Source organism: Stegastes partitus, unplaced genomic scaffold, assembly GCF_000690725.1.
Source record: "Stegastes partitus isolate 25-593 unplaced genomic scaffold, Stegastes_partitus-1.0.2 Scaffold2280, whole genome shotgun sequence".
Lineage (NCBI taxonomy): Eukaryota > Metazoa > Chordata > Actinopteri > Pomacentridae > Stegastes > Stegastes partitus.
Genome location: NW_007580011.1, coordinates 21,946 through 36,642, shown reverse-complemented (window position 1 = coordinate 36,642; position 14,697 = coordinate 21,946). Strand labels below are relative to the sequence as shown.

At 45.0% G+C, this 14,697-nt stretch overlaps 3 protein-coding genes across 4 annotated transcripts in view; 2 read left to right on the top strand and 1 right to left on the bottom strand.

Annotated features, from left to right (window-relative positions):
- LOC103374550 (obscurin) overlaps window positions 1-2,370 on the top strand; it is a 31,405-nt gene extending 29,035 nt beyond the window's left edge. The window contains exon 44 of the mRNA XM_008304657.1: window positions 157-2,370. Within this exon, the coding sequence (XP_008302879.1) occupies window positions 157-1,264 (1,108 nt within the window). The 3' untranslated portion in view covers window positions 1,265-2,370. The remainder of the gene's footprint in view (window positions 1-156) is intronic.
- A 163-nt stretch (window positions 2,371-2,533) lies between these two features.
- guk1a (guanylate kinase 1a) lies at window positions 2,534-10,570 on the bottom strand. Of its 2 annotated transcripts, none has more exons than XM_008304655.1 (7): window positions 9,935-10,570; window positions 5,318-5,431; window positions 4,876-4,917; window positions 4,557-4,792; window positions 4,383-4,467; window positions 4,209-4,294; window positions 2,534-3,631 (listed from the first exon to the last, which is right to left on the bottom strand). In XM_008304655.1, the coding sequence occupies exons 1-7, from the start codon at window positions 9,954-9,956 to the stop codon at window positions 3,593-3,595; spliced, it is 624 nt and encodes a 207-aa protein (XP_008302877.1). In that variant the 5' UTR covers window positions 9,957-10,570; the 3' UTR covers window positions 2,534-3,592. The 2 variants fall into 2 exon arrangements, with proteins under 2 accessions (XP_008302877.1, XP_008302875.1); XM_008304653.1 differs by lacking the exon at window positions 9,935-10,570 and adding an exon at window positions 9,014-9,120.
- On the top strand, window positions 9,352-13,564 carry cunh1orf35 (chromosome unknown C1orf35 homolog). Its single transcript, XM_008304656.1, has 8 exons — window positions 9,352-9,762; window positions 10,881-11,031; window positions 11,118-11,163; window positions 11,253-11,335; window positions 11,862-11,934; window positions 12,110-12,189; window positions 12,330-12,452; window positions 13,061-13,564. The coding sequence occupies exons 1-8, from the start codon at window positions 9,666-9,668 to the stop codon at window positions 13,314-13,316; spliced, it is 909 nt and encodes a 302-aa protein (XP_008302878.1). The 5' UTR covers window positions 9,352-9,665; the 3' UTR covers window positions 13,317-13,564.
- Window positions 13,565-14,697: the final 1,133 nt, after the last annotated feature.

Here is a 14,697-nt window from a genome sequence, read left to right as displayed (position 1 = left end):
TCTATGGATGGAATTTAGCTAAAATCTTGTTTTTGAGGCGTCACCTTTTCCTAATTGTCTCAATAACTTTATGAGTGGCCTTTTGAGCCAGTCGTCAGTGTGAAAACTGTATTCAGTCCAGAAGATAGCTTTGGTAACGTCCTCTTTTTGTTCCAGCGAAGAGACGATAACCACTGTGGTGAAGAACCCACGCATGAGGAGGCACAGATCTCCTGGACTGACTGTCCCTGGCGCCCACCGCTCTGAGACTTCCACGCCGGAGCCTCCGACAACCAGGCAGAGGAGGATGCCCGCTCAAAGAAAGACCACCATCCCGACCCTCTACGTCACTGAGCCCGAGGGGGCCGAAGCCAGAGCGATGGAGATGAAGCCCCGGTGGGTGGAAGTGGAGGAGGTCATCGAGTATAAGGTCAACAAGTCTCCCAGGCTGCCCAGGAGGAGAGGGATCTCACCGGCAGGGTCTGAGCGTTCCTCCACTCCCTTAAGAGCCAAAAGGTCTCCGCTGGAAAACCCAAACACGAATAACTCCAACAACAAGCTGGTGGAGCAGGCGCAGGCCCAGCTGCAGGGAGACCTCAGCAGCCAGCCGCTGTCCTGGGAGGAAGAGGAGACGCCCGCCGCCTCCGGCTCTGCTTCTGGAGAGCCACAGGAGGTCTCATCTGTTCTCGCTGGAGAGGACAGCGACGACCTGGACGATCAGCAAACTGTCATCTTTGAACCCGACGATGAAGACGACGACTGCGGTCAGCTCAGAAAGCCGGAGCCTGTCATCCTGAAGCAAGGAGATCACGTTCTGAGCCTTGAGGACTTGGAGGACTACATCCCAGAGGAGGGAGAGACGTACGGCTCCTCCGCCTCCCGTCACGCTGCCGATGAGAAGCCCTGTGAGATCTCCGTGCTCCAGAGGGAGATCGGCGGGTCGTCGGTGGGGCAGCCGGTGCTTCTGAACGTCGGGCGCCCGGACGTGGCGCCGAGGCAGAGGAGCGGCTTCTTCGGCCGCTTCAGGGAGCATCTCTCCGGCAGCCTTTTCTCGCCCGCCGCCTCGCCGGCCAGCGGAGCCCGATCCAGGATGGAGAGACACGTCCCCATCCAAGTGAGCCACGCCAAGCTGGAGGTGAAGCCGTCGTACTGCTCCGAGGTGCAGAGAGTGGAGGGCGGGCAGCAGAGCTTCAAAACCAAAGTGTCCACTCAGACCTACGGCTACACGTCGGTCGGCAACCCGGTCACTCTCCAGATCAGAGATAACCACTACCAGAACCAGTAGAAGCAAACAGTTCATCTGACACCACAAACCCTCGTAGTCTTAAATGGGGATGTTTGCATGATTTAAAGATAAATAAAAAAAACAAGACGACTCCTAACCTGAGGTACATCTACTACATTTGACAAACCATTCCATTTTGAAGCTGCCAATCAGAAAATAGGCTCCTCCTCAGAGCTGTTCTCTTGACAGATGTTCGGGGTCAGATGGTCTCTTTGGACTGGACGAGTTGTAACTGTAGGATTATGTCTCTATGAGCAGGTTTCAGAGCCACGAGGTTCTGTTACAGCTGCTATAACACACACAGAGCTGTACGAGGACGGACTGACGTTCTACTGATTAACTATTTCAACGTCTGTCTCTGACTTGAAATTAGTGAGAAAACCTTTTTCAGATATTCACACGAACTCGACTCTATCAGCCGATCTGAGCGTCCTGCTCCTGCTGTATACATACACAGATAGTTCTACTTTTAGGTATTTATATATTTTTTCGGATTCACTTTTGTACCTTTCAATAATGAGTTAATGAGGTGACGACTGCACGTTTTACTCCGACAAGCGACTCTGCTTATTAACGACACAGCTTTGGTGAAGTTTAATCGATTGATCACGTAATAGAAGATGATTCTCTACTAGGTTGGGGTTCATGGTTTGTTCTTTGGTGAGCAGCTTATACAGATGTGACACCTTTGGTAGGTGAACCTCTAGTCTGCATCCTTCATCATGGTGAAACATGTTCCTACCATGAACTGAATTTTGTACTCAGCTCTTTGCAGCACAGCTAGCTGCAAACTCAGCGGCTGTCACACGACGTTCACGTGTAAGTGATTGAATTGAGTGCCTGCATGTACGTGTTTATCCAGAGTAACCAGAAGCACTTGAGCTCGCTGGATTTATGACATTTTCATTTTAAAAGCGACTAGACTGTGTTCCTCCTGAGAGACGTGTGGCGTTTGTGTTGTGTAAGGGTGTTTCAGTCAGCTACGAGGATTGTGTAATATTATTAAAGCACTAACGGATTGTAATTTGCTTGTACATGTGTAGTTTTGGACAAAACACGGTTGAGTACAAAGTGTTGAATTAAATAAATGTACTGCAGATACTCAACACAACCGGCTTCCTCCTCGTTTCTTCCAGACAGACGGTGTTTAAACGTGTTTATTGAAGGTTGCACATGTAACAGAGTTTTACCTCATGGACGTAAGAAATACGACAAGCACTTCATGTAGGAGCTGAGTTAGTTTGAAATGACAAATCAGAGGACTGAGAGAACGATGTTAGACTTTTATGAACAATATCAAACTGGACATTTGGTATCAGAAACACAAACCTGCAAAGGAATGGATGTTTTATATATATATATCATGCTTTGGGTGGGTTTAATACTCGCAAAATTGAAAATGCGATGAATTAAAAACAAAAAAAAAAATGCCAATTCATAAACGGATTCTACATTTTTTTCTTCAATTTCAAGTCAAAGGATTTACTGTGTGCTTGTTTCTAATCCGTCCCAGTCCGCTGAGTGTCATCCGCTGTACAGGTGAAGCTGCAAAGTAATAAAGTTACTCAATATAAAAAGTTTTACAAATTTACAACTGTAAAATAAAAACAGTTCCAATGTCGGTTATGCCCTCACAAACAAACAAACAACAACAAAACAACAAACCTTTTTGTTCAGAATTTCTATGATGGGATTTAATCCAACGACAGCATTTATAACCAGAAACAAACTCATCTGTGACGGAGTTCACACGTCATCTGGCTATTTACAATAAAAAGAAAAAGCAGCGGCACAATTCTGCGGTTTTAAAAAGCGACCAGCTGCCGTGTTCGGATGAGTCGACCTCCTGACGCGAGCCGGGTTGTTACGAGTTACAAAAACAAAACCAACAGTAGCACAACTTGGCACCCGTCGTATCCAAATATGTGCTTTTTCTTTTTTTTCCTCCACACCCTTGAAAAACAGGTTTGTCCACTTGAGGGAACGAGTTGTGTTGCTTCCTGTTTGTGCTGCTCCGGGTTGGCGAGAGAACGAAGCTGCACGTGTTGAGAACCGGCCGCGCTGGTCGCACTTCAAGTAAGAATCATTGGAGTAGCTTGACTTCATACGAGTGACAAAAAGTTAAAAAAAAACAAAGAAGTGTTCCACTAAACAGAATGTGATCGTTTGTTAACAACTACTTCTAAACACCATGTAAAGCGTTAGTAGAGGGATGCGCTGTCTGAGCCTCACGGACCGCCGTCTGAGGGAATGTACGAGGCTGGAATGGAGGTCTGTGGTTCTGGGAGGAGTGGCTGCTGGACGGGACCCGAAGGACGCTGCTGTCCCCTACGAAGACGCCTTGGTTTTCTTGACCTTGTTGATTTCCTAGAAGGAGACAGGAAACAGTTTTACAACGCTCCAAATACAAATCTGAAGCCACAGAGGAAGAATATTAAAGCAAGATGTGCAATATTCTAGTTTATTTTATCATGTAAATATAAAGCTGCTGTTTGTGTAGTACCTCCTGTCTCCACTTAGAGTGTAAATTCCACTTTTATTTATCCACCTGTAATGTTTCACCGTGTTCATAGATCACCTGTAGTGCGTGCGATGTGGCTGAAGCTATTTCTACGTCTCTATTTCGTCCTTCTCACTGTGGTGTATTTACATTTTTTAGATTTACCAGAGCTTCGATGTTGTCAGTGCTGTAAGTTTCAGCTACCAAGACAACTTCCTTGTGCTCACGTGGCAGTGAAGCTTTTTTCCGACACCAATTCTGAACTCCGATAAAGGAGAAGATCCTTTCAAAAATAAACATCGTCTTCCTTTAACTTAATCTTGTTGATGTGAATATATTCATTCACTGTGTTAGAATGCTTCTTAGGAGCAAAACTAAAACCGTTAAAACACTGTTTACATGTGTTTATTATCTCATGTAAATGGTCTGTTTTCTGTCACTCACCTCCAGAAGAGCATTTCTTAGCTGCCCGTACGCTTCCTCCAAAACATCGTTGACGACGATGACATCAAAAACTCCCGGTTCTTTACCTGGAAGGCGACACAGCGGTGCTCAGTCATGATTTAAACGTCTGTGTGGTGACAGACTTTGAATCGTGAGGAAACCGTGACCACTTACTGAATGCTATCTCCACTTTAGCTGCATGTAAACGCTTCTGGAGACTCTCCTCCGACTCGGTCTTTCTGTCTCTTAGACGTTTTTCCTGCAACAATAAAAGCAGAGAACAGCTTCAGCCTATGTATGTTTTTACAGAACTGTGGCGCTGAGCTGTGATCCAACACTGAAGCTCACCAGGATCTCCATGGACGGCGGCTGGATGGAGATGTAGATGGGGTCCAGGTCCGTCTGTTTGATGTTCCTCACGCCCTGCATGTCGATGTCCAGGATGCAGATGAGGTTCTTGGCCTGGACGGCCTGCACCGCCGCCTTACTCGTCCCGTACATGTTCCCCGAAAACTCTGCGTTCTCGATGAACTCGCCATTGTCGATGCCCGCCTGCATCTCCTCCCGCGTGACGTAGTGGTAATCTGAAACCCAGAATACACGTTAAAAACAGAAACACAGACTGAGATGAAGAAGAGGAGCTTTGGTGGTTGTAGGAGTGACGTACCTCTGCCGTTCTCTTCTCCAGGTCGAGGGTTTCTGGTCGTATCTGGGAAATGATGAGACGTTTATCTTTTGTATTCAATCTAGAGCTTCAACAGTTTGTCAGTGAATCTATTAGCCCCTGACAGACATTATGTTGATCCACCTTCAGACTGTTTTTTTTAATGACAGAATAACTGCTTCATCCATATAAAGCTGGAAAATAGAAAATCAGCTATTTTTTTTAAAGCACAAACTCACATCTTTTGGAGATTTTAGCTGGATTTTTATCAATATTTATGTCATTTTATTGTTAATTGCTAACAAGACAAGAAAATAATCAGTATAAAAGCATTTTCCTGCATGAGTAACATCCACATTTGCAAGAAATCTACAACATTAACCAACAACAAGCCTCAGCAAAGAGCCAAACAAACGCTGAATGCTGTTTGTGAGGACTAACTTACGGGAGACGCTGAAGCCGAAGACGCTGTCGTACTCCTTCATCAGCTTCTTCAGCAGGGTGCTCTTTCCTGCCCCCGACGGGCCGCTGAGCACCACAGGCCTCGGTCCAGCCATAGCTGAAAGAGAGCAGGAGAGAACAGAGCGGTTCACTTCAGGAAACAGGGAGGCGGAGCTGGAGGGAGGAGAGGCTCAACCGCTGGAATCTGACATGAGTCATCAGCAGGGCAGCATCAGGCCGAGCAACAAACACAGGATCTAAAAACACACACGACAGCAGGACGGGCCGACAGGTTCAGACACGCCTCAGTCAGGTGGGAAATAACACAATAAAACGATAAGGCAGCGCTTCTCCAGGAAAATGATGAGTCGGAAACAGCTCTCAGAAGAGCAGAGGCTGGTTAGCGAGCCGTGAGGTTACCATGGAGCTGTCGAGGGGCAATTAGCCACTAATTGGAGAGCTGCTCGTGATGGACGGCAGCAAGAAACAGGAGAAACACACGGAGCTCAAACAAGTTCAACCACAGCTTCAAACTCCCATCTAACACCTGAGAAGCTCCTGAGTGGAGAAGAGTTCCTTTTCTATCCCAACATACATTTAAATCCAGTGATTTATATTTTGAAGTAACGTCTGTCGAGTCCTTCTTACCTTTAATCAGAACACACAGCTCTCCAGCAGACAGACAATTCAAATGAGCAGGGAGGCTGTGATGGTAGATTTTATGTTAAAGCAGAAGGGAGGAGAGACAGGAGGAGGGCCGGGCCTTTCTACGCTCGGGGGGATTTTCTTATCCAACACAATTTAAATATCTTATAAATCTGTTCTGCTCTGATATTAAAGAGTTTTACTGTTAATCCAAAAGCACAAGCACTTTATAATTATCCATTTATCTGGATAAACAACACAGCTGGGTTTCAGTAACTCCAGATGTAGGAAAGCTGCTAATAAACTTCACTAAAACAGCTGCAGAGCAGAACCAACACCAGCCTCGGTGCTCTGAGACTTACATCAGTGTCTGGCAGCAGATGGGTTGAAAATCAGCACAGAAACCATGTATTCCATATCACATAAAATACAAGTCTGAGCCTTTTTAAAAACCAAAACAAAGCGACGTGTTCCAGACGATGAGCGTTAAATCATTATGATCCTTCTTGTTTCCAGGAGAACCAGAGCTGGTCTGTGCAGGTGCATCTGACAGCGTCTGTCCTTCAGCGTCGCCTCTCGAGTGTTTCCCGTAAACACAAAGTCCGTCCTTGTGTCGAGGTCAACATCTACTACGACTACAGCAGGATTCGTTTTGGGGTCATTAATAAAAGGCTTCACGTTTCTGAAACACTCAGGGCTGCAACTAAGAGCTTTATCTGTGATAATCAATCTACATCTAGAAGTCGAGATAAGCTCTTTAAACCTGGAGATATTTAACCTACAACGAGCACTAAAACCTGGACACGTGAGAAGCTGCAAACTTTTTGCTCCATAAGTGACTTAACTATAGTTTAAGTGAGTGATTATTACTGATCAATTTATTCAGATATTGAATTTAAAAACATTCGTATTCATGTCGTCATGTCGGCTGTCCACTAAACTACTAGATGTTGATCAGTCATCAAGATGCACAGCAGAGAAAGACTCTCTGATGGACTGACAGCTAAGATTATTTAATTTTATTTAATTTATATCCATGTGTCACATAAGGTACTTCACACAGTGAGCTCAAGGCCTCATAGGAAGAAACTAAACAGTTCCCCTGACATAAGTAATGATAATTAGTGCTAAAATCACAGTTTAGCAGTAAAAACATCTCGTATTTCAAGAGTTATTTGGTTTTATTAAGATTTTTTCATATCATTTTGTCCTCTTGTTACTTGCCGGACTAAATATGTTGTATTTAGACAATACTTTAAACAATGGACGAACATATTTGTACAATTTCTGACTGATCTTACAGACTTTCGAATCAAATCCAGCTTATTTACATAGCAAGCATGTTTAAAACGCCTTCAGTTGATCAAAGTTCTGCACATGCAGCAACAAAAACTTATGTGCAAAACAGACAAGATGCAGACTTGTCAAATCAGTTTCTTATTTTTGTGGGTAAAAATCTGTGGTCTTGCAGCAGCTTTCTGCAGCAGACGAGGCAGGAGGACTACTGGTCGATGTCCGGCTCCAGAGCGGTCCAGTCATCTGGTGCTGAGCGGATTGAAGCAGTGGACGCCGTCTTCATGTCATTCAGACTGAGAGTCGGTCACAACTCGGCTCTGCAGTTCAAAGTGAGATGACACACAGACAGTCGGCATGTAGGTCAGCCGTCGACGGCCAAGTGGCTGCTGATCAGCATTTGAATGACAAAGCCTCTGAAACTTCCAGAGACAAACAATCACACTAAAGAGTCCACTTCTGCTCTTAACAGGGAGCGACACGAGAAGCAACGAGAGCCATGTGAGGTTACAACCAGCACGAGGTGACCCTGATTGGACGACTTTAACTGTGTGCACCGGACCTCATGTGACTGAATTTAAAACATGTGAGACCTGTTAAAGCTTCTAAGATGTTCAGTGAGACTTGAAACAAGTCAAACAGAGAGTCGAGCAGCATCAGAGAATCAGCAGCTGTTCTGGGAAATAAGGAATCAAGTCACTTATAAAGCAAAACATTACAACAGTTCAGTCGTATGTGGTGTCTAAGAAGATGCTGCATGCTGGAATCTTTGGGTTTTCAAAATCAAAAATGTCTGTGGTTGTTTAATCTGTGATGAAAACATCTGCTGCAGCCGGAGACAGAACACGTCAAGTCAAAACTGTTTCATTAGTTCAGCTCGCCCTGAACTTTCAACCACTTCTCCTCTTCTTCCATTAAAACCTGTGATCGCTTCATCCTCACTCATCATGTTTTTAATTCTAAATACTGAGCACATGCTTTATTACTGCACAGTGAGCGTTACGACCGTCTATAACCTTGCAGCAGAATCATCTGACAGATAAAAACAGCCAGTTTGTGCCTCGCTAAGTGCACTTTGACTCAGGATCAGGAGCGATAAAGTGTTATGAATTTCCAGAAAAACGCTGACTTTAGGATTTGAGGATCATAAACCTGAACTAAGGAAGAAGAAAATGCACAATATTACTGTGGCAAGTCGAGGAAAGTTATTCATACATAGCAGATTTAAAGCCATGGCATCCAAATGCTCTCCAGTAAGAAAATAAAACAAATAGGACTGGTGTAAAAGGCATACAGTGGCCTTTATGGATTAAATCCCTACAATTAATGTGTAAAATACAACTTTACCTGACTATAATAAACAGTAAAGCTAAGACTATATACTGTTATAACACATTTATTCTTCTGTTGTTTATATTAGGTGCTGTTTTATAAGATTTCTGAGTAAAACTTATTGATCCATAATGAGCTAATGTACATGATATAATGATCAATACTGCACACAGCCTCATAGACACAATAGGTGTCCACTGAGGGGCCTTTACAGGTTGAAAACTGACTGTATAATAATAATCATGGATAAGAACAGTCCCAGACACTAACTCCTAGAGTCCATGTGACATTGCATCAGCTGGGCGAACTTAAACCAGCTCTGGTCAACACAACAACCATCTTCTCCTCCTCCTCAGCCTCAGACAGCAGGATGCAGCAGACACACCAAACACGACGGCACACATAAACACACACACGCCCTCATTCCTACCTGAAAATAGCCTGGAAAAATATCTCATGTACATCGGGAGTTACGTTAATCCAAGAGCGTGGGGCCGTCTCCGGAGGACTCGCTCCCTCCTCTGCTCGGTGTCTTGGCTGAGAGAGCCATTAGACTAAACTGTGCCGCCTACGTCATCACTGCGGGCCAAAACACCAGCGCGTCACGTTCACGAGCGTGCAGAGTGCGCGCGACAAACACACACACAAAAAATCAACATAAGCTAATAAATAGACAACAAAGTGCCGCCATTTTAAATAGATTTATATAATCGACTGGTGCGTCTTCCTTGATGAAGTTTCGCACATGCGCACGGTCAGACACTCGTATTACCTGTTTGCTTGTTTCAGGCCGCATAGTAACGTTTAGCGCATAAGTTAGCCTAGCTTGAGTTGACTGCCGTATTCCTCCTGCGCGTTTATGATACTTCAGGAAAGAACTGGTAAATTTAGCGCAAGTGGTCGAATCAAACCCTGCCGCCAGGAAACACGTTTTCCTAGTCAACACCTGGAACTTACCGCTCAACTCCCCGGATGAGTGGATGCCGAAGGCCTGACCAATCGCGTCGCTCGTGTGCTAACGTTAGCCGTCTGAGCTAACCGCTTTGCCCTGAAGTCGTCGAGCTAACGGGACGGGACTAAAAATGTTTGGTTCTTCGAGATCCGGAGGAGTGAGGGGCGGCCAGGACCACTTCAACTGGGATGACGTGAAGGTCGACAAACACAGAGAAAATTATCTAGGTAAGTCCGGAAACAGGCAAAGTCCTCCGCTATCAGCGCTAACCAAAGGAATGCTAACGGTTGCTATCGGCGCTAACCAGAGGCATGCTAACTGCTGCTATGAGCGCAGCCAAGACACGTCAAACTCGCTGCTCAACTGCACACTTTGGCCACACATGCGACTTTCTCGTACCTTTTGTCGTAGAGTCCCTCATTACACAGAGTCTGGACTGGTCTAATTGCTTGGTGTTGGCCTCGTTTTTTAACCCTACACGCAGCAGGTCCTAACTTTCATCGCTCCTTCTCTGAGCAAACACGGAGCTGCTGCTGCGCTATTTGAGCGCACACGGCTGCCAGCATGTCAAACAAGAAGTACGTAGCAGCTAGCAGAGATGTGGCACAAAAAGCCAACAAAAGCAAGGTCACACAACTTATTGTGCAAGTTGCATGTTGAGGAAACACACGATATGGACAGCAATGTACAATAAAGCATTAAATTATAACCAGCAGAAGTTTAAAAGGTTTGAATAACAGGTGACAATGAGAAGAGGATTCACCTACCAGAGATCACTGACATTTCAGTTCATTCATGCTAAATTAAAGGTCGAAGTGAGTCTATCTCAAGACAAACTTTATCTCTTTGTGCTGTTGCGTTGAATTTGGACACTAACATCATCATACAGCTCCAGTTATTAGCCAACACACACGAACAGTTTGTGTTCACCAGCTGAATGATTGTCATTTAAAGCTTTTCTCGAGGAAAAATGACAAACATTTGATGGCTTTCAGTTTCTCAAATGCAAGACTTTGTTGGACATCTTTTATCCCCAATCTCTAAGAAGTTTAACCAGGCATTTTTCTTTTTTTTTGATGTTCTAAACAAACCATAAATATAGATTGTGACACAGGCGCAGACTGAGCTGGAGGGTTACATCTGTGCATTGTATGTGCATTTAGGACACATATTTGTGAATCAGAAAGTGGAACATCTCTAGATTTCATTCAAATCTACACACCTGAGGAGCTACCAAAGCAAGAGAGGAGCTCCAACTTTATCTTTTCTGTCCATAAAAACAGAAATCCTGATCACCATTTACGTCCTCGTTCAACCAGGATTAATTCTGCTCTGTTGTTTCCAGGGAACTCGTTAATGGCGCCGGTGGGACGGTGGCAAAAAGGCAAAGATCTGACATGGTATGCAAAAGGCAACAAAGGCGGCGCACCGTTGTCCAAAGAGGAAGAACTGGCCGCCGTCAGGGCAGCGGAGCACGAGGCACTGATGGCCGCCCTGTACGTACACATGTCCAGTACAGAAATGAATCTAAAACTGCAAGTTTAGGCTGTCACATATAATCAGTTTTGTGTTTTCTATCTAGAGGGCACAAGAATATAAAGCGACAACCAACTGGCTTGACCAAAGAGGTATGTGACTCAGGTTTTGTGCAGCTTCAAAGAATCTGTCGTTGCTGATTTGGCTCAACGATTTATGTTTCATGTCGTTTTGATGTCAGGACCTTGTGGAGGTTTGCAGGAGGGAGGAGGCTGATGGTGAAGAGAGAAATGTGGACCGTGTGTCGGGCTTGGGAAGCTCCAGGTGATTTACTTTTTCTGTCAACTTCATATAAAGCTGTAGTGTGAAGAATGTGCTCAGCTTTTGGCGTATAACAGCCAAACATACAAAACAACAGAAGACATTTTTAAAACATGTGTGTAGCAAAGGAAAAAGTGGACCCTCAGCATGTAAAAATAAGTGATCCTGCACAAAATGCACATCATTTACACGTGATCAGAAAATATTCCAATTAGAAACTGCAGCGTGCCGACATGGAGCGTTGCATGTTAAAAGGAATCCTGTAAAGTAGTTCTGAACGCTTCTGAACATACTGTTCATATGTAAATGTGGCATCTCACTATATATATGTTCAGCATCTTTCAGTTCACCAAGGTCCTAATTTTAATCTTCATAATGTGACCTCGTCTTAGGGAAAACAAATTGTGATCACTCAACAGAAAATGGCAAAATCAGACGTGGAACAAGGGTCCTCTTGACATTGAATTGCTGGCAAAAGAGCTGCTTATCCTGATGGCTGTGATTGCTGAGTGTTTGTTTCCATCTGCAGCGCAGGGTCACGGAAAATGGTGCTGTCCCAAAAAGAAAAGGAAGCTGCTAAAATAGGCCTCCCAGTCTTCACAGTAAGTGTTTTTGCTTCCCGCTGCTTCTTCTGGTTTAGACACTGATAATATGAACAATGCAGAGAATCATGATTGTTGAATTCTAGTTGATAAAGTAGCAGCACTTAGTCGTTCGTTGTGAAAGTTTATTTTGTGAGAACTTCCACTGTCATGTAAACAAGTGCTTTCTGTGCAGCACCACAAGACTGAAGGTCGTCCAGAAACCTCAGCGACGAGAACAGCCGAGCACGTAGAAAAACAAGAACTGGAACAACGGTGAGCGTGCAGAACGTTGGCCGCCACCTGTAACGTGCTGTAGACACAATAACACAAAGCGTTTAGATGTTACCAGACAAAATGTGGCCTTGTGTTTGGATTCCTGTGTTGAGCTGAATAATAAATAATCTTCTCTGTAGGCCTGAGAGCAAAAAGAAGAAGAAAGAAAAGAAGAGCAAAAAGGAGAAAAAGAAGAAGGAAAAAAAGAGGAAAAGGCAAAGAAGAGACTCGTCGGAGTCGGACTCGGATGACAACAGAAAGAGGTTGGTTGCTTCGTTCATTTTCAGTTTTTTATCATTAGCTGTTGCCTGAGGATGGACAACTTGTGTCTTCAAAAATAAAACACATTTTGGTTTAGAGGTAAAGGCATGTTGTCATTAGTTAGTGTGTATTGTGTGGATTTGTTCATGTGACTGTGTAGCACTGAGTTAACAAACCTGAACACTGCCTACAACACAGTGTGTCGGCACTAGAGGGCGCTGAGACACTGTCTGAGACTCATCAACGTGTAACATTACCTCTTACGTCTGAGGTATCACAAGATTTATGCTGAGATGGATGGGATGAGGAGGAGGCTCACTAGATCAAATAATGTCATTTATATGTTTCAGTAACTTGTTGTACTAATAGAGGAATCAATACATCGTGAACATGTGATGGTCGTGTACAGGATCTATAATTTCTCCACATCTCAGCGAGTTAAATTCACTTAAAGCTGCCATTTAGGTATTTTCAGGCACTATAAAGCTCGTGGAAGCTTCCTCCTCCTCCTCTTCTTCTTCTTCTTCCAGGCCTCAACAACAACAACAACATGTTACGGGATCCCCACCACACCCCGACCACTGACTGTTTGTTTCCTTCTACTTTTCAGGCACAGAAAGGACCACCATCATCATAATCCATCATACCGTAGTCAGAGCGGAGCCAGACCCCATGACAGCCATTCAAGGGGGGGAGCAAAGGCCGAGCGAGAGCCCTCCCACCCCCACCACCGACAGCAGCGCCACGACACAGACTCCTCAGATGGGGGGTCTCCTGTCCCCCGTAACCCTGCCAGCCACAAGAAGGCCCCTGCTGGTGCCACACAAAGCCACAGGCGGCGCCATGACACAGACTCGGACGACTAATGTCCTGCCCGCCCCCCCGCCAATTCAAAGACGCATAATTCGAGCGGAGCGCTCTACAGCAGCCCGACCGGCCCTGAAGACCTCATTTACCCTGGACGGCCCGGCGGACTGCGGATGGAGAGCGTTCTGTGTTGGGGTCACGTTGTAGCTCCTCCACTCGATAAGCGACAGCGACACTGTTTTTTTGTTTTTGTGTTGACAAGGTTTTTGTTAAAACATTTTATGTAATTAAATCATCAGATATCACATGCGCTGTCCTGTCCTACATTGCGGATCTTAGTTTTTACAGTCCTGGTAGCTTTAATTGTTCAGGACCGTTTTCACTCAGACCACGGTTGCCACAAGCAGAAAAAACATCGAGCTTTGTTTGCCCTGATTGTTCCTGGAAACGGGTTACGAGACACCCGATGATGCATCTTTAATTACTGTTCTTTAGTGAATATGTCTAATTTGAAGTATCATATAGGTTGGATAAGTATACAGCTGGCACTTTTTCCTATTACTCATGTCCCTGTCTCTCTCTCTCTCTCACTGAACTGTTTTAGTGTTTTTGATGAGATGCTCGTCGACGCCTCTCTCGTCGTCGTCGTCGTCGCACATCTCCTCCGTGCACCTCTCCGCCACTACTCAGCAACTCTGGTCCCTTTTTTTCTTTTCTCAGTCATGCTCCTTAATCCCTCGTCGTTCTAGGTTCGGCTCCCTGACTGGTGCGATACCATTGGAATGCTCTCCACTGGTCATAATAGAGTGTAGTGTTTGCGTTTGCCTTGAATTGGTCTGAAAGAGGGTATTCTGCTGGCTGGCACCTGGGGGGGTACACTAAAAAAGAGCAAGGCATTCATAAAGAAGAGTGCAAAAAACCAGGCTGGTCCTTTTTTATACGGCCGAGTACCGTTAGACCGCCACACACAAACCAAGCTGATGAAGCAGCAGGAGAGGAGGCGAGACAAAGCCACCCTATGAGGGACCCGAGACTCAAACTACCTCCCCTTCCACCGCTACCATACTCTCCTGCCATGTTTTATAGGCTTGGCTGCATCGACCATAGCAGCCTAATCAACCTGCAAGAATGCTGTCCTAGATTGCCACCCGAACACAATGTGGAACGGGGTGTGCTCTCCACGTTAACCGCTTTAACCTAAGCACTGGGTGGTTTCATCACCTTGGGGCATCACATTTCTTCCAGGGTCAAAGGGTGATCGCCCCGAGGGGTTGCCGTGACGCCAGTTTCTGGGTTTCTAATGGCGTTTTACGTGAATTGCTGTTCTGTTAAGGCTGCAATTCATGACATTTATCGATAACTTTAAAGATGTCCAGTGGTTTAATCCAATCTGAAACTTAATTATGCTCAATTTTTTAAAATTTAGAAAAGGATTCGACT